The 23,108-nt window shown below is 43.7% G+C and overlaps 1 protein-coding gene across 1 annotated transcript in view; it reads right to left on the reverse strand.

The window, feature by feature from the left end:
- The window catches only part of Aldh1l2 (aldehyde dehydrogenase 1 family member L2), a 54,714-nt gene extending 38,207 nt beyond the window's left edge, over positions 1-16,507 (reverse strand). Inside the window, exons 1-6 of the mRNA XM_028776943.1 lie at positions 16,460-16,507; positions 8,538-8,682; positions 4,994-5,228; positions 2,386-2,551; positions 699-800; positions 420-509 (exon numbers count right to left, since the gene is read on the reverse strand). Of these exons, the coding sequence (XP_028632776.1) occupies positions 420-509; positions 699-800; positions 2,386-2,551; positions 4,994-5,228; positions 8,538-8,682; positions 16,460-16,507 (786 nt within the window). The remainder of the gene's footprint in view (positions 1-419; positions 510-698; positions 801-2,385; positions 2,552-4,993; positions 5,229-8,537; positions 8,683-16,459) is intronic.
- Positions 16,508-23,108: the final 6,601 nt, after the last annotated feature.

A 23,108-nucleotide genomic window follows, 5' to 3' on the forward strand; every position in this document is an offset into this window, starting at 1 on the left:
CTCTCTCTCTCTCTCTCTCTCTCTCTCTCTCTCTCTCTCTCTCTCTCCCTCCCTCCCTCCCTCCCTCCCTTCCTTCCTTCCTTCCTTCCTTTCTAGACAGGGTCTCATTGTATAGATATTGCTGGCCTGGAACTCACTATGTAAACCAGGCTGCCTTAAACTCACAGAAGTCTGCCTGCCTCTGCCTCCCCAGAGCTGCAGTTAAAGGAGGATTACACATTTGAAACCAACCTGAGCAGTTTAGTAAGATGGGGCCCGAAGTGTAGCACAGTGGATTAGTGCTTTTATGGCTTTGTATAAGGTCTGGTTCAGATACCAGTAGTACACACACGCACACACACACACACACGGGGGGGGGGGGAGCGGGGAGGGACAGGGAGAGAAATTGTATGGGGGAGATGTATCCCTTGAAAGAGTACCTGTCCATTTATCTCTGCCCAGGCTCCAGGGACCTTATCATGACCTCGAATCCAGTTATGCAAAACTTCAGCAGGCTGGTCCCAAGAAATCTAGGTGAGCAGAAATATGGGTTATGAGGCCTAGAGATGACACTTAACTTTTCTCTCCCATCAGAGAAACAAGTGGAGACACATAGGGCAAACTGGCTTCCAAGCTGACCCCGGGTCAGGAAATGGTCTCCAGGAACCTACTCAGAAGTAGAGGGCTGTGACTTGGCTGTGTGTAATTGATATAAATACCTCTGCGTTCTCCTTCTTCTGGATGCCTTCATATGTTGCACCCTCTTCTGGCTGGGGAGTGCGAGGTGCTTTTCCATCAGCTATGAGTTGGACAGCTTCTACCTAAAGCCAAAACCAGTACTAGTATGAGGGACAGAGAGTCATAAAGGTGTGGCCTGTCCAATGGGAGCTTGTGTCCACCAGACTGACTACCTAGAAATCTGCTCAGAAAGTCAGGCTGTGGTGACAACTGCCATCTGTTTCTTCCCGTCTGCGTACATGCCAAGCACATAGGATATGACAGCTACTTTAGGGAAGTTATCCCTTACAGACATCACAAGATTCCTGAAAGGCATATAGCACATTCCTGATTTGCAAATGAGGTAGCTGTAATTTCCAGAAAAGTTGGACCACTAACTCTAGACTCAGCCACATTTGGCCAAGGATAGCGATGAATACAACCAAACACAATGTTATACATAAACTAACTTAAAACACCAAAATTTTTTTTTTGCTAACTCAATTGCACATCTTTTGAGTGTGAACTTTGTAGAATACAGTGTCATGACACTGACAAAGACAAAGACAAAGTCAATGACAAAGAGTTTGACATGCCCAAACCCTAGGTGCGCCCACTCCAACATCAAGCCTGCACTCAAGCACGACTCCTTGTTGGGGCTCGAGGTGAAGCTTCGGAGCAAAGCTAATGCTTAGCATAAGCAAGGCCCCAGTTCATCCTAGAGAGACGGGAAGGCAGGGGAGGATGGGCCATTCTGCCCATCATGGTAATGCTAGCTATCCATGGCATTACGCTTTGGGATGTGTCTGACTTCTCTTTCCTAACACATTTGCTGGGAGGCCCATGTATGCCCGTGTGCTATTTTGATTGTAATTATCCATTTTGAGCACCTGCTATGTGCGAGGTCCTTTACACAAATGACATCATGTTTTCAGAATACTCGTACAAGCCAGATAGTTTTCTGAATTGTACATAGGAAGGAACCAAGGCCAAAGAGCAAAGGCTTGCTGTTGTCAGTTCATAAAGCATCATTCTGTGGGTAGCAGACCATGGATTTGAAGACAGATCTCTCTGACACTAGGGACCCTCTGACTGAATGGCTAAACGACATAAACAAGTCTCACTCTTCCTTCACATCAACAACTACTTAATAGAATCTTGCTACTTTTTCTACCAAATTCTTGTTGGTGTGGAGAAGTTGGGGGGGCAACCAAATGGCATAGAAATTGCTTGCTGAATCTTTTGAATATTTTTATGAATAAAATACTTTACTTCATGGTATATATGCATGTTTAGAATCTTTTACTCTGAGCACATCGGAATAAATAAGTTAATAATCACATTTTACCCTGCTACATAGACTAAGTAAATATACTTTTAAGGGAAATCTAAGTTACATAGAAAAAAATTTTTAAAAAAATTTTACTTTTCCTTATAACAAGTCATTATCAACAGGGCTGGAGATTCACGTATTCAGCAAGAGGATACAGCAGTTTAGTTGTTGTCTTGGCCGTTCCATCCTTTTGAAGAGGAACAAGTAATCATCACAGACTATGAGACTTTCAAGCTCCAATTTACATTTCTGGTGTGTGCTACCATGCCTGGCTGGGCAAATTCTTGAGGAAAGAAAAACAGTCATCAGATGTTAAAGGTTTGCTAAATTCATGCTGATGGTGTGAGTATACTGACCATGGCCTTTATCCCCTCAGGAAAAAGGAACCGGTTATAAAGCGTGTCCACTGTGTCATTGGGTTTGATGTTACATGATCTCTGAAGAAGGATGGGTCCTGTATCTAAACCATCATCTGCCCAGAAAACAGAAAAGCCAGCTTTCTTATCTCCCATGATTAGAGTCCTGTGAAAGAAGAGTTTTGATTTAAAATGCTGGCTGAGTGTATCAAGGAGAGAACTGGTCAGGTTAAAGGTAAGAAGGTTACAATGCAAACACAGATAAGAGAGTGCAGTGGCCTACAGATGTTCCTGGCAGAACTCAGAATCATCAGTGTTTGTAGAGAGCGACACCCCTACGTTGCTAGCACTGCATCCTCGTGTGTGTGTGTGTGTGTGTGTGTGTGTGTGTGTGTGTGTGTGTGTAGTCTTGCAGTAATGGCTTATGTGGATCTTAAAAGATGTCACAATCCATCCTTACTGCCACCCACTGACGGAAGGTACCAGCTTTCTTCTTCAGGACTGAGTCATTTTCATGCCTTCCCATACTTCCTACGTTACACTCAATCATATACTAGACAGAATGAGAATGAACAATGTAACAGGGTACTTAACAATGTAACAGGGTACTTAACAATGTAACAGGGTACTTAACAATGTAACAGGGTACTTGTGAAAAGGAAACACTGACAGTTAATTTAGACTGCATAATTTAGTATAAACATCACCTAAACTTAGAATTAGCTCTAGACTGACTTTGTAAACTGTAGTGTCAGTTGATTAAATCAATGGTTCATCCTGTGTGCTGTATACAACCCAGACTAAGAGAAATTCTTAGCATGGCTCTATAGGGACTTGTATAACAAACAAACACCTGGATATGAGGACAAATATCTATAAACTCATCTTAGAGAGCAGACACATACAGAGAAAGTATGAAATGATACTTTGACAATCCCCTAAGTCATTTTTTTAGATTTATTTTTATCTATATGTATGTGCCTGTGAGTGGATGTCATGTGTGTTTGGATGACTACAGAGATGAGAAGAGGTCGCTAGATCTTGGGGACTTGGAGTTACAGGCTGTTGAGGGATAGATTTGGGTGCCAAAACCAAACTCTGGTCATCTGTAAAAGCAGCATGTGTTCTTAACTTCTGAGCCATCTCTGGAGCCTCAACCCCTCTCCCTACATCATTTGTATTTCTCTAAGCTATCAAGCAAACAACACCTAAATCAGTCATCCAAAGAGTCTCTCTTTCTATAAATATTGAAGAATTATCATCATACTGCCGTGAGCCTTGAAAATATCCATATGCTTTGACCCAATGATTTTGCACATGGAAAGATTCAAAATGGAAAACAGATCCAAGTGTAAAGGTATCTTCTACTACGACTACTGCTGCTGCTGCTGCTGCTGCTGCTGCTGCTGCTGCTGCTGCTACCACAAGAACAGGGGGAAATGAATTCCTGGCATAAATCTTTAAATATCATAGAGTATTTTTCAGCATACTTAAACCACATATAGATTTTTTTGGTATATCCAACAATCTGATGCCAAGGGATACCAGGAAGGTGGCAGATAAGAGAACAAAAGTAAAGGTGGTGGGAAAGTTCTCAGCATAGTGCACCATGGTGTTGGGTACTCATGGAGTGTCAGGACTCAGCACAGTATACCATAGTATTGAGTACTTACGGAGTGTCAGGACTCAGCATAGTGCACTATGGTGTTGGGTACTTATGGAGTGTCAGGAAATCTCATGAAGCAGGTGTGAGAATGTTGGACAAAAATCTCTTTGAAAAGCTTTGAGTCAAAGGAAGGGAGATGGCTGATAAAGAAGGCAGTGTCCTGTAACTCTGCATTTTCTTAAATGTACTTGAGATCATCTGTATAAGAAGAAAAAAGTTCTGATACCATCACACACTATGAAGACTATGAAGATACCGGTCAAAAGTGCATAGATGTCCTGAGATAAACCAGCAGGAATCAAATTGATCATATTTGTCTGACCACTGAAGCTTTGGGGACCTGGTTACAGCCACTGGAATTGATAACCAGAGGTCATGGTTGGGGACATCTGTCCTACGTCATGTAGTGTCTCCAGCTCTCAGAGGTGTTAAACAACTAAAGCAATCAATCAGGATTTTGTGTCCATATGAAGTGTGTGTATGCTTGTGTGTGGGTACACACACATGTGTACATGTGCACCCCTGCTGAATGCATGTGTCTATGTGGATGTGTACATGTGGAGTACACACATATGTAAAGCTCGGGGACTGACATCAAGTGTCTGCCTCAGTTCTTCATTCGAGTTTTTTAGTCAGGCTCTCTCATGAGACCTTGAGGCCATTGATTCAGCCCGGCTGGCTGGTCAGTGAGCGCCAGGGAACAAGCCTACTTCTACCTCCCACTAGCTGGGATTAAAGACACAAGCCTCCATGCCTGGTTTTTATGTGGGTGGCAGGGATCTGAACTCAGGTCTGCATGCATGCACAGCAAACACATCGCTGACTGAGCCATCTCACCTCCCCGGCCCCAAGCACACCCAGTTCCTGCATCATGTAGGAGATAAACAGAAAAGCCACGAACTGTAGAATCGAGCTATCATCTTGGCAGTGATGGAGTCTCACCAGTTGATGGCAGAAGCTCCTCTGTGCCTGGGTAGGAGTGAGGGATGGTAGATGATGGAGCCGTGCTTTGGGCTGTCGATGACATCCATGGGGATGAACTGTGTGCAGAAGGGAAGCACGTTGAGCTCAGCACCCACCGACTGGTAGGCTTCTGCTACCTCCTTGATGGTTTTACCCTTGACTCTCCATCGAGGGAACTTGAACACAGGGGTCCCATCTTTCTCTGCGGCCAAAGCTGAGCACACAAAAAAGAGATTGTCCCTTTTCAAAAGACTGTGGTCTTATATTAACACACTGTAATACTGCAATTTCATACAACTTTTACAGGCTAAAAGCAGTGGGGAACAACTGAGATTGTGACTAGAATTTAATGGCGTTACTATTGCATTGGGCTCATCCACCTTTCAGGAGGGACACGCATAGTAAATGCATGGTGTATTCCAGTTTGAAAGTGGATGATATTTTCAGATGAAAAGGTCTTTTCTTAAAAGAACTCTCATTGCATTTCATTAATTTAGTGTATGTATGTATGTTCATGAGTGTGGATGTGTATGTGTGTGCATACATGTGCATGCACATACATGCATGTGTGTGCATGTGCATGTATGTCTACATATGTGTATGTGCATGTGCATGTGTGTCTGTATGTATGTGTGCATGTATGTGTGTTGTCTATTCATATATCTGTGTGTCGACGTGTGTGTGTATATGTGTCTGGTGTGTGTGTACATATCTGATGTATATGTGTGTGTGCATGTGTGTGTACAATGTGTGTATGTGTCTGGACATATGTGTGTTCATGTGCATGTGTGTCTCTGTGTGTGTACATGTATGTGCATGTGTTTGTATGTTCATGTGTGTGCATGTGTATACCTGCATGTGTACAATGTGTGTGTGCATACATGTGTGTGCATGTGCATGTGTGCATGTGCGTGTGTATGACAGCATATATATCTACCATAGACCATTTCCAGGAGCTAGAGCTGGAGGGTTTGCTTCTGTTCTTTCATTTCCTTTTTCTCTGCAGTTATCACAGTCCTAAAGAATGAGGTGAGGTTTCTGAGACCAAACCTGAGCTCTGAAGTGTTGTTAAGTCCCACAGGTGTCTGAATGGAGGCTAGTCCTTGATCAAGCCATTTGAAAGAGTCTGAGCCACCAGCACAATAATGCACAGAATGTTCATGTTCGTAAAATGTTCAAGAAATGTAGCTCACGTCAGATGGCAGATGGGTGGAGGTAAAAGCAGGATAATGGGGGACAGGGAGATGGCGCTGAGGGTACAAGTATTTGCCATGTTAACACAAGGACCTGAATTCAAATCTCCAGCAGTCGCAGTTTAAAAAGCTGGACACAGGGCTGGAAAGGTGATTCAGTAGTGTGGCTCCCAGAACTCGTGTTGACTGCCTGGTGACTACGTTCACAGATATAGAGATAGTTAAATTAAAATAGATATGTTTTGAGACATGATCCTGCTAGCCTAGAACTCACTCTGTAGACTATACTGGCCTTGAACTCACAAAGATCTGCCTGTCTTGGTCTCCCAGGGCCTGGAGCATGGCATTATGTCTGCCTAAAATGAAATAAATCTATTTTTAAAAACTGGACATGGTTGCACCTGTAACTCCAGCACTGTGGGGTCAGATAGGAGGACCACATGGGCTTGATGGCCTGCAGCCTAGTGAGAGACCTTGTCTCATGGGAGTAAGATAGAGAGGAACAGGGCAGGACACCTGACATCCTTCTCTGACCTCTACAGTACAGGCAAACACACACATGTGCACCTACACATCACTTGTGTGATAATGGAAGGAAGTTTCTTGGGGGAAAAATAGGGTAGAGAAGATGTTTTCACTGTAAAAACAAAGAGAGAAAGAGAGAGAGAGCTCTGCAGAGGTAGCATTTTGGGTTGGTAGCTTATTGGTCTCCTTGTTGTTGTGGGTTTTGAACACCCAGAACTGGTTTTGGCTTGCTCAATGGACTCTCCTGATGAGAGCTGTCAGCTGCTGTCATTATTAATTGCTTACAAGTCTGATGTAAGGTATAGCATTTTACATGCATTTTTCCCCTGTGAATTCTCACCATAGCCCTGTTAGGCACGGGCCACTGAATTGACTGTTAGTAAGCTAAGTGACTTACTTGTACAGGGTCACAAGTGGAAAGAGGCAGACTCTACATCTGATCAGTCTCCTGATCATACGCTGCTAAGCATGCTGCACTGTGTCAAGGCCATATTGTGTAGAAGTCGTGTTAGGTTGTCTTCTTTTTCTGTGTTATATCATGAGTTCCAAAGGTCATGACCAATGGAAAGAGGTCCTAACCCTGAGTCCAAGGGAACACCCCTTTCCCAGATCTATTTTGAAATGAGTCTGATAATCATATTTGTAATTCCAAAAACCATGCACATAGCAGGGATCGCTAGTTGTCTGCGCCCATCCTCCAGGGGTGGGGCCTTCTAGTGAGGCAGTCAGCTTTAGTTGTCAATTTGACACAACGTGGAATCACCATGGAAGAATGTCTCAATGAGTGACTGTTTTGATCAGGTTGTTCTATGGGCTGGTCTGTGGGGGATTATCCTGATCACCTTCGTTGAAGTGGGAAGACGCATCCAAGATGGATGGTCCCATTTCCTAGGTGGGGGATCTTGAACTGTTTGAAAGGGAAAAAGCTAGCTGAGCGCGAACATGCATGTCTGACCTCGTGACTCTGCTCCTGATCGAATGGATGTGATCTGACCAGCCCCCCAACTTCCTCACAACATGGACTATAACCTGAAACTGCAAGCCCAAGAACTCCTTCATCTCTTAAGTTGCTTTTGTCAGGGCATTTTTTAAAAAATTATTATCACAGCAACAGGAAACAAAACTAAGACACCTTGTACAGTTAGATACATAGCTACCTCAAATGCAATCTCAGGCTCCCCAGCGATTGAATGGGCCTATGTCTAACATCTGGCTGGTCGGGTATGAATGGAAGTGACTTGTGCCACTTCTGGACTGTGTCCATAATAAAGTGTCATTCCGTGCTCCCTCTGTTTCTCTTTTTGGTGTACATACATGTTTGTCTGAGCACATGCACATGTCCATGTGTTCACCAGTGTGTATAGAGGCCACAGGTCAATGTCAGGAGTGTTCCTTAATTCTTCTACATCTTATTTTTTGAGACAGGGTCTTTTACTAAACCAAGCGCTTGCCAATTATCTAAGTTATCGAGCCGACGAGTCCTAAGGATTCCCTTGTCTCCAGCTCTGACCCACAATGTTGGCATAAGGGACAAGGTCAGGGTACCAGCTTTTATGTGAGTGCAGGAGACTTGAACTAGGTCCTGAAGCTCAGGTGGCAAGCCCTTTAGTAACTGAACCACCAACCCAGCTCCCTCCTTTCCCTGTTTGCTTGCTGGAACATAGACCTGGTTGGGGCTGAGGCTATGACAGCCTTGTCTTAATATGGCACAACAACAGCAGCAATCACATGCAATGCAACAAAACCAGCTCTGATTACCAACCAGCCTCGAGAGTATTGGACCCCGTGTCCCCAGATGCACTCACCCAGTGGATCAGCCTTTCCATCTTTGTCTGGCACTGTGAACACTCCCACTACTCGGTGGCCTTCTTTCAGGAGGTGGCTATAGACTTCCTGTCCAAACAGGCTCTGGCCAATAAGTGCCAACTTCAGCTTGTTTTTTAAATAAACCTGTGAACGAGTATAGTGACAATGATTGCTGTGGACAGAAAACAGTTGCGTGAAATGTTGAGGAATGAGTCACATAAGACAATTCGAGGACTACCAGAAAACCCCCAAAACAAAACAATTGGTCTGGTGTGATGGCTGGAGGGTCACTAGTTCAAGACCAGCCTGGGCTACATAATGTGACTTGCAGTCCAGCTGTGCTACTTGGGGTGATAATGTTCTCCCCAAACTAGACTATCTAACAAAAAACACAGTTTCAGGCACGAGAAAGAGTCAACTTCTAAAAAAAATCAAACTGGATTTGACTGGAAGGCCTCTTCCCTGAGGACTAACTTTCATAGTACTAGAAGGTGCTATGCAAGCTACCAAGGGAGAGAAGCAATCAATAGTCCTACCTGGGGACTGGAGAGATGGCTCAGTGGTTAAGAGCACTGACTGCTCTTCCAGAGGTCCTGAGTTCAAATCCCAGCAACCACATGGTGGCTCACAGCCATCTGTAATGGAATCCAACGCCCTCTTCTGGTGTGTCTGAAAACAGCTACAGTGTACTCATATACATAAAATAAATATATATCTTTAAAAAAAATAGTCCTACCTGGATGTAACATTTATGAACCACAATGACCATTAGAACATGATATTCCTAAAGGGGCAATAGTGGCACTTACATCTTGGTGGTAACCAACAGCTTTAGAGTTGGACTTGAGGACTTAAAACCCTCCAAATAGGAGGGAATTTATACCCAACCCCCTATGGCTAGTGAGGTCATAAGTCTTGGAGGAGGATGCACCACTGCCACTTTATTAAACTCATATGATTCCCAACTGCATTCTAAATACTCATCCTTATCCTACAGAGAAGTGTAACTCTCACTCCTTAGCAAAGAAGATATTTTTGGTAGTAAATGGAGATAATTACAGAAAGCCACATGATTGTTTTAAATGCAGAGAACAACTGATTATGTATGCCCAGCCCCAACTGATAAATCTACATACAACTCCTGCATGTAACTGATGCATGTACATACAACTCCTGGACCTAGCTGATGCATCTACATACAACTTCTTTACCTAAGGTTACATGACAGTTATCAAATCCCAGGTGTCCCAAGTGGCCTGTCCTAAATACATATATACAGGCAATGCACACACACATACACACACACACAAACACACACACACACACACATCAATAATAATTGAAAAATCACAAATTTGAGAGGGGTAAAGGAGAGATAGAAGTGTTATAAACACAGTACTCATATATGAAATTCTCAAATGATTTAAATTTTTTTAAAAAGCAGGAGAGCTGGATATGAGGTCATGCACATGTAATTTCAGTGCTGAGGGAACAGAGACAGGCGGATTATTAAAGCTTGCCAGCCAGCCAGTCCAGCTGAATGGGCAAGCTCTAGGCCAATGAGAGACTCTGTCTCAAAAACAAGGTAGATGGTTAGGTGGTTTGAATATGCTTGGCCCAGGGAGTGTCACCATTAGGATGTGTGGCCTTGTTGGAGCAGGTGTGGCCTTGTTGGAGGAAGTGTGTCACTGTAGGGGTGGGCTTTCAGACCGTCCTTCTAGCTGCCTGGAAGTCAGTCTTTTCCTAGCAGCCTTCAGATGAAGATGCAGAATTTTTGGCTCCTTCTCTAGTACCGTGTCTTCCTGCCATGATGATAATGGACTGAACTTCAGAATCTGTAAGCCAGCCCCAATTAAATGTTAAGACTGATGGGCACAGAAAGATGGCCTGGTAGTTAAAAGCTCTTGCTACTCTTCCAGAATACCCATATTCAGTTACCTGCTCCCATGTTAGGTAGCTTACAACCACCTGTAACTTCAGCTTCAAGGGATTCAACTCTCTTCCGATCTATGTGGGTACATACACACAACACACCAACACACACATTAAGAAATAAAAAACCAAAGTAGATTGTGCCCAAGGCACAAGCCTGGAGTTGGCTTCTGGCCAGTACACAGACACACAGACACACAGACACACACACACACACACCAAGAAAAATATAAAAATATTCTATAAATATTATCTCTGTATCCTATAATTATGGCTGAAATAGAATCTTTCTGCTAGCCACCTTACAAAAATTTCAACTTTACCTCATACAATTACTAATGCAATATACATATAATTTATTTATTCTATGTATATGAATACGCTGTCACTGGCTTTAGACACACCAGAAGAGGGCATCCAATCTCATTACAGATGGCTGTGAGCCACCATGTGGTTGCTGGGAATTGAACTCAGGACCTCTAGAAGAACAGTCAGTGCTCTTAACTGCTGTGCCATCTCTCCAGCCCCCTAATGCCAGATATTTTAAGACACAGAAAACACTGCTTTCAAAATACACAGAGGGGCCAGGCTGTATGTAGCTCTTTGGGGGAATATTTGTTCCCCATGTTCAAGACCTTTGGTACAGCAACCAGTGTTACCAAAATGGGGGTGTTAGTGGAAAACCTCAAAGCACACAAAAGCCAGAAGACCTCGTCTTTCAATGCAGTGCGGTTGATATGTTCCATGTGTCTGCCATCTAGCTAGTTGGAGTTGAAGTCCAGATGGGTTGAGAAGGGTGTTTAAAGCAACCATGTTGTCACTGAAAATATTACACTCATTAACTCTCTCTGAGCTTAACTGGTGGCTCCCTGCCCCTCTCCCTCCCCTCAGGTGCCGTGAGTTGAACCTGAAGCCTGAGCTCTACTATAGAGCTACACCCCAGCCCAAGGTGAGTCTTTAACATTGGGAACTACTCAGGATTTCAGGACTCGTAGTGTATTTGTGAATTTATAAGATTCCAGAAAACCAGCCTTAAGATATTTCTTGCTTTCATTTCTCCAAACACTGTCTGAGTACTGACTTGACAGTACTCAGAATCTGCCATTTCAAATGTGGGTTCTGGGTTCTCATGACAAATTTAGTGAGTCAGAACCAGAGTCCCAGGAAGCTTCATCTTAAGAAGCTTCCTAGTGATCCGTGAGCATACTAACATTTACCAGATTCACCAAACCACAAGAAATACACTGTCCTGGGAAGCTTGGGGCAGAAAGAAAAAGTAGAAATAACTAGAAACATTTGACTAGAATGTTGGTCCATGTCATGTATGATTTGACTACACAGACTCTCAGAAACAGGCATTCATAACTCATTTTTACAGTTGAAGATATTAAAGCAATTATGTGTGGAGACATAGCCTGAAATCCAGTAGTCATCAGGAAACGGGATGGATTCTCTAGTTTGCTTTCCTATTGCTGTGGTAAGCACCATGACCAAAGCAACTGGAGAGGAAAGAAGTTTATTTGGCTTTAGTTCCAGGTCACAGTCCACCACTGAGGGAAGTTAGAGTAGAAATGAAAGCGGAAACCATGGAGGAAAGCTGCTTACTGGCTCCCTCCCTCTTGCTCAGTTAGCTTTCTTATTCAACCTAAGTGTCTAGGGATGGTGCCGCCCACAGTGGGCTGGGCCCTTCCACATCAATTATCAGTCAGGAAGATTTCTCTTACATCCCCACACTCCTTTAATTTGTCTCTCTCCATTGTTCTCTGTGCACATTTCTCTTTAGGACTCCCTGCACTACACGATGCATAGAAAAAAATGGCCCCTGTCTAGGAATTCATCAGCCAGGAGGGAAGGCACTCAAGTTAGTTGTATCTATGACTTAGTGTTTAGATGGGTGGGCACAATGAGGTTCTGAAAGGAGAATATATCACTGGAAGGGATTTCTTTATAATGGATAAGAGATAGTATATTTGTACATTTGTGTCCTTATGTGTTTGTGCACATGTGCACATAAGTGCAGGTATATGTGTGTGTGTGTGTGTGTGTGTGTGTGTGTGTGTGTGTGTGTGTGTGTGTGTTCATAGAGGCCAGGCATCACTGCCTGGTGTTCTCCTCTATCACCCTCCATGTTATTATTTGTGACAGGATCTTTCACCAAAACTGGAGCTGACTGATTCAGCTATGCTGGTTCAGTTGACTCCAGGAATCCTCCTGTCTCTGCCTTCTCAGCTCTTAGGCTTCAGGTGCACACTACCACACCCAACTTTTAACACAAGTGCGGGAATCTGAACTCAGGACCTGATCCTTCTATAGCAAGCACTTTAGCCTGCTGAGCCATCTCCTTCTCCCCAAAGGAATTCTCAAGCAGAATCTCAGGCACCTCATCTTGGGAGCTGGACAACAAAGTGGGGAGGATTATGGGAGAACCCTGGGAAGTTCCAGGCAGAAGAAAATAAATAAATAGCATAGTATTCAGATCGGGGAGTTCTGGGATGCAGACAAACATCCATGGAGTCGGGGACTGCAGGGGGCTCTGTCTGTTGCCATGGAGTCAGGAACTGTAGGGCTTTGTCTGTTGCCATGGAGTCAGAAACTGCAAGGGCTCTGTCTGTTACCATGGAGTCAGGAACTGCAGGGGCTTTGTCTGTTGCCAGTAATTTGTACCATAGTCTGAAGACAGTAGGAATCCCCGAGTGACTTGAGAGTGACAGGAGAGTGACGAGGACTCATTTCTGGGTTAGCAGACATCTGAGGCAACCCTGTGGAGGCATGACCTGGCCCCAAGGAGGCATGTCTCTTGTGTTTAAAAATGGAGCAGAGAGTGAAAATAACAGCCAACATCATAGCTGGCTTTTGTATATTCCTAGGATGTATTTGGAGTGTGCAAAGGCCCAGGTCTGCTGTTTCAAGCTCTCACCTGGATACGAGCTGCATGTCATGCTTCACAGAGAGATGAAGCTATACGAGATTTGCAGATGTCATCATCAGTGACAAGCTTGTGCAGCTCGGTTTCTTATCATTCCATGAAGAAGGGATTCATGTCAATTGTCATGCTGATTTTTCCCTCAGTACTAGGGGCCAAAGCTGAGTCACTGTGGGTGCCAGGCCAGAGGTCTGCCAGTAGCCTAGCCCTCATTGCTTTTTAAAATGCTTTTCAAGGTGGTCATGGCACAAACCTTTAATCTCAGCCCTCCAGATGCAGAGGCAGGTGGATCTCTGTGAGTTCAAGGCCAGCCTGATCTACAAAGCAAGTTCCAAGACAGCCAGGGCTACACACAGGAAACCCTGCACATGGAGAAGCACTGGAGAAGCCAGGAAAGTTAAACACAGAACTTGTCCTCAATGGAATGAGGGGCTTAGCTGTTTCCCTAGATTACTGGAGAGGAGGCAAAGGGGATGTAGTTTACAATCTTTGGTACACGTTAGGCCAGGCTCTGCCTGTATCACCCAGAATATTATGTTTGTTCATCCCAGTCTCCCCCCGCCCAATAGAACTGTGAGCATTACTTTGATCTCACAGAACTCATCCTTACGAGTGATGTCATTTGCGCTTTACAACAGCCTAAGTGACTTCTGTGCTATCTTAGAGCCAGGCCAATCCCAACACCCACAGGCATAAAGTCAGTCTCCCTAGACCCTGATCTTGAGCATTGTTCTAAGCCAATGGTTGTACTTTTGGAGCTGAGTTATTGTTCTCTGAAAACTTTCTTCCAAAATTGGGCCATGCTTAAGTATGGCTAAAGTAAAGTGATCTGGGTCAGACTCTCGAAGTCTTGGCCTAGCACTGGTTACCAAAACCAGGCTGAGCCAGGTTTCATTCTTCTCTCTCCATGATCGTTTCTTTCTGCTTGCTGTAAAGCCTGCAGGACCCATCCACAAATGCAGGGAACTGAACTCATGCCCTCTGCAGGAACTCTAAGCCAGCTTTCCAAGCACCTCTCAAACATGCATATGTATGTGTATACAATGTATATGATGTATGCTTATGATGTATATGTATGTATATACTTTTTTAAGGAAAAAAAAGATAAAAAAAAATTTGAAAGAGGAGGCCTGTCAGGAGGTGAGGTCTGAAGAGGAATGTGTAGCCAGGTGACTACAGAGAACTCCTGGCATGAAACTGATAACCACACATCTCAAAGCCTTTAAAGAAAGGGGCAGACACCATCTTTGCTCTCCAACGTGTCCCTATCACTGTGAAGCGATCTCTCCGAGGTTTTTCCAGAACCAAGCAGATGCGGGTACCATGCTCTTAACCCTCCAGAACTGAGAGCTAATGAAATCCCCTTCTATCGGTTTCCAGCCTCCTGCATTTCATAATAGCCACAGAAAATAGATTAACATGAAGTATAATTCAGACGCAATCAAACACACCTTTTCTTGAGCTTGTGCGTGCCTTGAGCTTAGGCTGTGTGAGCGTAGTTACGATAGCAGCAGTCTTGTGTGTGTATGCCTTGATTCCCGGGACCAACAAGAAGGAAGGCAAGAACATAAAACTTGCCCTCTCACTCCTATACATGTGCTGTGGCACACCCCCACACACACACATCCTCAACTCCAAATAAAATGTGTTTTTAAATTTTTATAAAAAAAACTGCCAGACAGTTTTCCAAAGTGGTTGTACCGTTTTATAGTCTTATTAGCCATGTATGTGTCCGTTTTAAGATAATTTTTACAGAGCACAGTGCAAAGGATGTGCTTTACATTATCTGTCCTGGTTCTTCACTGTTTTCTTTTTGACCGTGAAGAACTATGACCACGTCCCAGGTCTGTCCGGGGCAGCCTGCTGCTTGGCCCAGCCGCGTTTCTGTTCCTGGTATCTGTCACTTGCCTTGTTCAGCTTTTTTTTTTTTTTTTTTACTGAAAACTTCTATAACCCTAGCATGGAAATCTCCTCATCCTTCAAAACTCCTTCCTTTCAGCCCTCCAACAGTCCACTGACAAGGTGGTGGCAAACACAGGATAGTAGACACAGCTCCCTGCTGTCTGTGCCCCAGAACCAGATTGCACGGCCAGAATGGTTAAAGAAACTAAGGAAGGATCCGAGGGTTACCCAGCAGAACGGTCAAAATCCGAGGGCAGACAGGTCTCTTATAAAAGATGACTGCGCCCCAAAGGCACTAGCTTTGATTGTACGGAGCAAAATAAATCCTGACCATTTATTTGGATTCTGCCTTCAACTTTTTTACATATGGCATTGTCAGAGAGAGAAAAAAAACAATGGAGAGTAAATCTTTTATAACACAGTCAGGACGTGCTGATTACAAAAGAGATTATGTACACGGGATAGACTCTTTCCTTAACCGGAGCAGCCTGTATTGTCTATCCCCAGACGCACCGAAGTGCTGAAGGCAGAGCCACTTGCAACGTGTCGGCTCCCGTTCCATTTCTAGAAGCGATCTGATGCAATCCCATGTCTGTGGGCTGGGCGGGGGCCTGGTTCTTACTCTATAGTTTTGCAACGTTCCAGCGAGGCTACTCCTGCTGCGCTGGGTGATCCTGGAAATCTGGCCGCCGCCACGACTCCACTCGCTACTCCGTGGGAAGCACCAGGCTGTCCCAGCTTGCAGTACTTAGCTTGCCTGGGTCCCAGTCACATCTGGTAGACCTTGGAAGGCAGTCTCACTCACACTTATCCACCGCCCCATTCCTAAACCGCTCACATCGGAGCCATGAAATGCAAAAAGGAAGAAAACAGACTGGCTCTTGATCCTTTACTCATTGTCAGTCCCCAGCTTGTCATCCCAGCCAGATCTGACAACCAAGTCTGCAGCTGATTCTCCGCAGCAGACAAAGGCTCACTTGACAATTCCCATCCCGGATACTGTCGCAGGCTTCTCTGGAGTCCCCCAGTCTGAAAAAAAGCTGTTGTCCTTTCTAGCAAGGTCTGAGCATCACTGTCCACCCTGGCCTCGCCGTCCCGGCCCTGCAACCCCCGAAGTCTAGAAAGCAAGACCAGGATTTGGATGCTCGCCTTGACAGGACTCACCCGGCTGGTGGAGAAGTGCCGTAGCGCCTGGCTGCCCCACCACAGCATGATGGAGAGGAGCGAGCGATTGCCAGGCAGGCGGCGGGAGTGGGTACCAGGGCTTCTGAGGGTTGAGTCATCAGCTCAGTCGGAGCTCCGCTGACGGCCCCGCCCCCCTCGAATGGCAAGTCCCGCCCCTCACCGCTGGCCGGAGCTCCTGCTCCTAAGCACACGTGACCTGTGCTGGTATGGGGAACTAACCTGTGCCTAACCACAGGGGCAGCTCTTGGAAGCTACCCGGACTCTGCCTCTGCTCCATGGATAGCCTGAGTATTCGCTAGAGGTAGGACCTTCCACAGGTTACTCAGACCAGCGGAATCAGGCAGAGAGATGTGCCTTATAATTTAATCGGACACCCTGTAAGGATTACTTTTTATTATCAATTTGGCCCAAAGTAGGATGACTTTGGGAAAGGGATTACCTAGATAGACCAGGCACGCCTGGATGGACTATTTCTTGGGTTAACTGAGGTAAGAAGATACGTCCTGATTGTCGGTGGCACCATTTCAAGGGCTAGATCCCGAACTGCGGAAAAGTAGAAACAAAACAAAAAAAACCATGCTGAGCAGTAAGCTCATTTATTTTCTATCTCTCTGAGTGTGACTAGTTGCCTCGGGTTCCCGCCTTGACTTCCGGACACTGATGGATAGTAACCTGGACTCCTACATTGAATAAACCCTTTCTCTTCTAAGTTGCTTTTTTGTCGGAGTGATTCGCAACAGAAATGAATTAGAACACTTCCCAAGTTACCAGCCTGACAGTCTCCAGAAAGCCACAGGCTTGAGCTGGGAAGATAAGGCGCTGGGCACCCTTGCCTTAGGCATAGCCTGATGTGGCAATCATCAGGAGAGGGGAGGGTCTGTAAGATACTGTCCACTGGGCTTGCGCCCAGTTCTAGTCCCCAGTAGATAACTCATACCTGCATTTGTCCCTTGCCTCTATGAAGAAACTTGCACACCCGCTGTAGTTGAACCCTTGTCCCAAAATGATTGCTTTTTTTTCCCCTTTTTAAAGATTTATTTATTTATATGAGTACACTGTAGCTGTCTTCAGACACAGCAGAAGAGGGCATCAGATGATTGTGCGCCACCATGTGGCTGCTGGGAATTGAACTCAGGACCTCTGGAAGAGCAGTCAGTGCTCTTAACCACTGAGCCATCTCTTCAGTCTGTTTCGTTCACTCTTGTTTCTTGATATTCTTCTGCCATGTGATTATTGTTTCCCAACTGCTTATTACGAGCTTATTAATTGAACAAATTAACAGCTTTCTCTGTCACATCCATACAGATGAGTTACTTTTTGTTGGACCCCACTATCCTTAATCCCCTTAAACAATTCACTCGATTTATTTAGATACTCATGAGGGGCAACAGATGACACTGGATACCTAAAGAAGCTGTTAAAGCCAGATCTGAAAGATCGTTAGTTGTTTGTTTTTTTACCCCCACCTAACTTCATGAACCATATACTCTTTTACCCCAAAGATGTAACAAACAAACATTTGGTGAAATGTGTCTATTCTCACTGAAGTCTCTGAGAGTGTTGGGGTGACTCTGGTATTTTCTTTGTAATGATATGAAGCAAATGTTACTGAATTCTTGCTTAAATCCATTTCACTTTTGAACACTCAGAGTTCATGCGCATTGGTTAGGGAGCACCTTTCCATTTATTTATTTATTTATTTATTTATTTAAAGATTTACTTCTGCTGGAGAGATGGCTCAGTGGTTACAAACATTGACTGCTCTTCCAGAGGTCCTGAGTTCAATTCCCAGAAACCACAGGGTGTCTCACAACCATCCGTAATGGGATCTGTATGTCCTCCTCTAGTGGTCTGAAGACAGGATACTCATATACATAAAATAAGTAAATAAATCTTTGGAAAAATATTTACTTCATTTTTAATTAATGCAAAGTGTTGTTTGCATTGGAGTGCTTGTGGCCTCAGAGAGGAGTTACAAGAAGCTGTAAGTCACCGGAAATGGATGGTGGTAACTGAACTCTGGTCTTCTGTAAGACCGGTATGGGCTCTTAACCACTGCCCTGGTCCAAGACTTTGCCTGTAATCCTACCAATATCTCAAGAGTAGATTGTTGTTTCAGCTTTACTGACATGTATATCAGCTTGTGGAAATTGTGAGGCTTGAACTAAACCTCAAATGGTCAAATGGACATCCACCCCAGATCATTTTACTTAAGATTCTGCCTTCAGGAAGCTGGAGAGATAGCCCAGTGGTTAACAGCACTCACTGCTCTCTGAAGTTCCTGAGTTTAATTCCCAGCATCCACATGGCAGCTCACAAGTGTCTGATGCCATCTTCTAGTATGCAGATGTACATGCAGATAAAGAACCCATATAGATAAAACATACATATACATATACATATACATATACATATACATATATATATATATCTGAATCTGCCTTCAGTATCTGAGGAATAAAACAGACTAAATATTTTCTAAGCTGAAATATCTTTTGATTTTGACATTATCATACATCATAAATAAAAAGTAAATTTTAGTTAGGTAGTAGAATGCTGTCATTAAGAAAGAATGTATAAAGATTGATAAAATGGAATTGTAAATAAGATACATTGGAAGTTTTGTAAACATTTGTACATTTATCAAGATAATAATGTACAGAGCACTGTAATACAGAAAAAATATAAAAATGAACAAAACACAATCGGTTTCCTCAGTTTGTTTTATAATCTAAAGCAACTGACAAATGATAACTTGGGAGGAAGGAAATTCTGGGGGTGAAGTGAGTTTGGGGTCCCAAGGCCTCTGAGTCCTGACTTGAGACACAATAAGTGATCCATGCATCTGGGAATGAAAAGACAAGGAGAGCTGAGGTGCCTGCAGCTGTGACGTGGCCTTGGATTGCAGCCACCTGTGGCCACGGATCAATTGGGTTCACCTGAAAGGGAGGCTGGAAATGAAAACAAGGGATGGAGGGAGAGAAGAGATGAAGCCAAGACAAAGTTCTCTGATCAAGGATTGAAGTTTAAAGTTCAGCTCTCAATTTAAAGGGAAAGCCCCACAAACCCTTTCTTGTTTTTTCTGGAGATGGGTGGGGGAACCCATCCTTAGTCACAGTCAGAGATGTCTCAAGGCAAGCTCAGCCGGCAGTTATTCTTCTAAGTTCCTGTAGCAGGCTAAACGTGCAACCAAGGTGGGTAACTCCACCTAGGTTCTATTATTTGGTCTATTGTGATAAACAAGATCTTTCAGGTCTGCTCAAGGCTGAGGGTAGGGCATATTTTAGAATAAAGCTGTTTGTGTCATATTGTCCTCTTTCAATAGGCTTGTTTTGACTGATTAACTTTTGACCACTTTGCCTATGTGCCTAGTTTTAAAATAAATTATGCTGACTATTCCATTTTATTGTATATGAGAATTATGTAACCCTTATGAATCTCATTGCTATTAACTGCTTTTTAACTTGTACTTGCATACGTGTGTGTGTGTGTGTGTATGCAGTTATTACTGCTTAAAATTGCTCAATAGATAATGTTATAGGGAGTTAAAGAAATGACTCAAGCAGTTAAGAGCACTGGCTGTTTGTCTTAGAGTTTCATTGTTGTGAAGAGACACCATGACCAAGGCAACTCATAACAGCAACATTTAATTGGGGCTGGCTTACAGGCTCGGATCCATTATCATCATGGACCTGACATGAGAGGAGCTGAGAGTTCTGCATCTTGTTCTGAAAGCAAACAGGAGAAGACTGACTTCCAGGCAGCTAGGAAGAGGGTCTCAAAGCCCACCCCCACAGTGGCACACTTCCTCCAACAAGGCCACGCCTCCTAATAGTGCCACTTCCTGGACCAAGCATATTCAAACCACCACACTGCTCTTCCAGAGGGCCTGGGTTCTACTCCCAAAATCCACATGGTGGCTCATAACTGTCTTTAACTCCAGTTTCAGGGGATCCAATACCCTTTCTGGCTTCTGTGGGAATAAAGTAGGGGTAAGTGGTAACATACATACATGTAGGAGAAAACCACATAAACAAAATAACAAAATATATATTAAAAGAAATGTTATGATAAAACCAAAACCCCAGCACTAGAGAGCACCAGTATAGGTCCCTGTGATAGGGAGAACTGAAATTTATTAAACGAGTTTAATGGTGATCTAAAAAAATAAAAGCTTGAAGCTGGGCACGAGTAAACTATAATTCCAGCACTAAAGAGACAGAAATGCGGGATTGAAAACTTCAGGCCAGTCTCGTGAGATCCTGTCTTAAAAATCTGAGGTGAGGCACTCTCCAGCCTTATTTTGGCCCCAGCCTGAAGTGGGGGTGTGTAGAGAATGAGACTGAAGGGGGGGGGAGGGAGAGAGACAGAGAGAAGCTCAATAGAGTCAGATCACTCAGTGCTAATACAACATTTTTTCTCTGTAAATTATAAAAATTATAAGGCTGTGTACTTGCTTTTCAAAAGACTATATTTTTAAAATTCATGTCTCTGTGTGCAGGTGCCTGTAGAGGCCAGAAGAGGGCATTTCATCCCCTGAACCAGAGTTAGAGCTTTTGTGAACTGCTGGACATAGGTGCTGGGAATTGAGCTTGGGTCCTCTGGAAGAGCAGCAAGGATCCTTAACCTCAGGGTCATCTCTCAAGCCCCTGGATCCTGTACTCCTATGCTTTGGTATGATATGATATGCTGTCACCAAGCTCATGAAGAGACTTGGGCTAGCAAAGGAGCAGTAGGTACTTTAAAAGAGGCAGGGCCAAGTAGGGAACACTGAGATGGTGTGGTGAGATGGGATTCCTGCAGCTGAATTTTTTAGAGACAGCAGGATATTAAAAAGCCAGGCCACTTTGTGTGCTTGGCCCTCCCTGCATAAGAAAGGTTCCCTTTCTGTTTGTCTGCCATGTTGGGACATAGTTAGAGAGTTCTCATAGGATGTCAGGGCCATGCTGTTTGGATCTCCCAGACACTAGAACTGTGAGCCCAAATAAACCTCAGAAGCCAGTATTCTATTTACAGTAGTACAAAATAAACTTAGGCACACTGTAAGAGTCGAAGCCATTCCATTTTGTCTGTTATTGATCTCATTGCATATATATTTTTTAATAAAGGTCTCTTGGGACAAAAAGAAAAAAAAATTGTCATCAGTGACCCAAAATGCTCCTAACCCCAGTTTTCCTCTTCATTTTTACTAGCAGAGAGTGAGTAGACAAGACATTTCTGTTGGATCTTGTTTTCTTTGATGCAATGGCTCTCCCGTGGCCCACAGTGATTGGAGATGGCCCACTAGAGCATATCTACTGGCAGATTGCCAGCAGTAGGGATTGTGACAGAGGCTTTGGTTGTTGTGTGAACTCTGCAGGCACAGGAGTCTATGCTTCTCATGAACAGTAAGACGTGCCATTCTTAGGACATGCCCAAATTGCTAAATATATTACTTAAAAGATATATTACAAAGAAACCTGATACCTTATTTTAAAACTAAAAGCAAAACAGTGTGTACTCTTTAAATAAAGGTGGTTTTGTTTTTTGTTTTGTTTTGTTTTGTTTTGTTTTGTTTTGTTTGATTATTCCCAGCAGCCTCAAGGCAGTTTCAGGAAGAGATGTCTCTGAGCACATTTTAAGCTAATGTCTACAACAAGGGTTTCACTGAACCTGGAGGGTTTAGGAGGGTAGACAGAGGGGAGAGATAGGGAGAGACAGCAGCCAACCAGCCATAGGCCATGCTAACTAGGTGATGGAAAGTCCTGAATCATTTTCTTTCATTTACTATTACATTTATAAAATGATGAAATGGATAAAGGTAGAAAAGAACAAGCCATCAACAATTCTACAACCCAAGTGTTACAACTCAATATTGCAAATCCATATTGAAACCAAAACGAGAGAGTTTGCAAAGAATACTATTCTGGGACTAGGCAAGTAGGAAACAGCCATAGTAAACCCCAGGTATGTTCAAAGAGATTGAGACAAGGGGAAGCCTTTAAACATGAGAATAAGGAAGGCTACATCAGTTTATGAAAACGTTTTTTCTTGGCCACAGTGATTGTAACAAGGGCTCTGTCAGCTCATGACTGGACAGTCACCCATCAGGTTCTTTAGAAATTCTTTCCCCAGAAGTTTGCATAGCCCTCTGTGCAAATCTTAGAATCTGGCAGAATAGTTTGTGATGATTATTACTAGGCAAACATAGGTATAAGACCCTTCCTTATGAACTCCTGGCTTTATTAATTTTTTTAGGGTTTTTTATCCTATTTTGTTTTAACATGTTACTTATCTATGTACAACTCAGGGTGTGCATGTGAAGGTAAGAAGGCAACCTTCAGGAGTCAGTCCCAGGGATTGAACTCAGATTATCAGGCTTGATGGCAAGTATCTTTATCTGCTAGGTCATCCTACCCTTATGAGACTCCATTTTGATCCTGACAACTTTCGAATCTTATTTACAACTTGAAAGTCGTTTAAAAATAAGATTAACCTTTGACTGATTTAGAACAAGAAGACAAGAAACAGAAGACACTGCCTTGGTACCAGCCTGGTGTAAGTGGTCATATCACTATTTACTAAGCCATGGATCTCATACAGGATGAGAAGCAGGTTATGGAATGAAGTACCGAGAATTCATTTGTGG

This window comes from Grammomys surdaster, unplaced genomic scaffold (genome assembly GCF_004785775.1).
Source record: "Grammomys surdaster isolate TR1022 unplaced genomic scaffold, NIH_TR_1.0 275, whole genome shotgun sequence".
In the NCBI taxonomy this organism is placed as follows: domain Eukaryota; kingdom Metazoa; phylum Chordata; class Mammalia; order Rodentia; family Muridae; genus Grammomys; species Grammomys surdaster.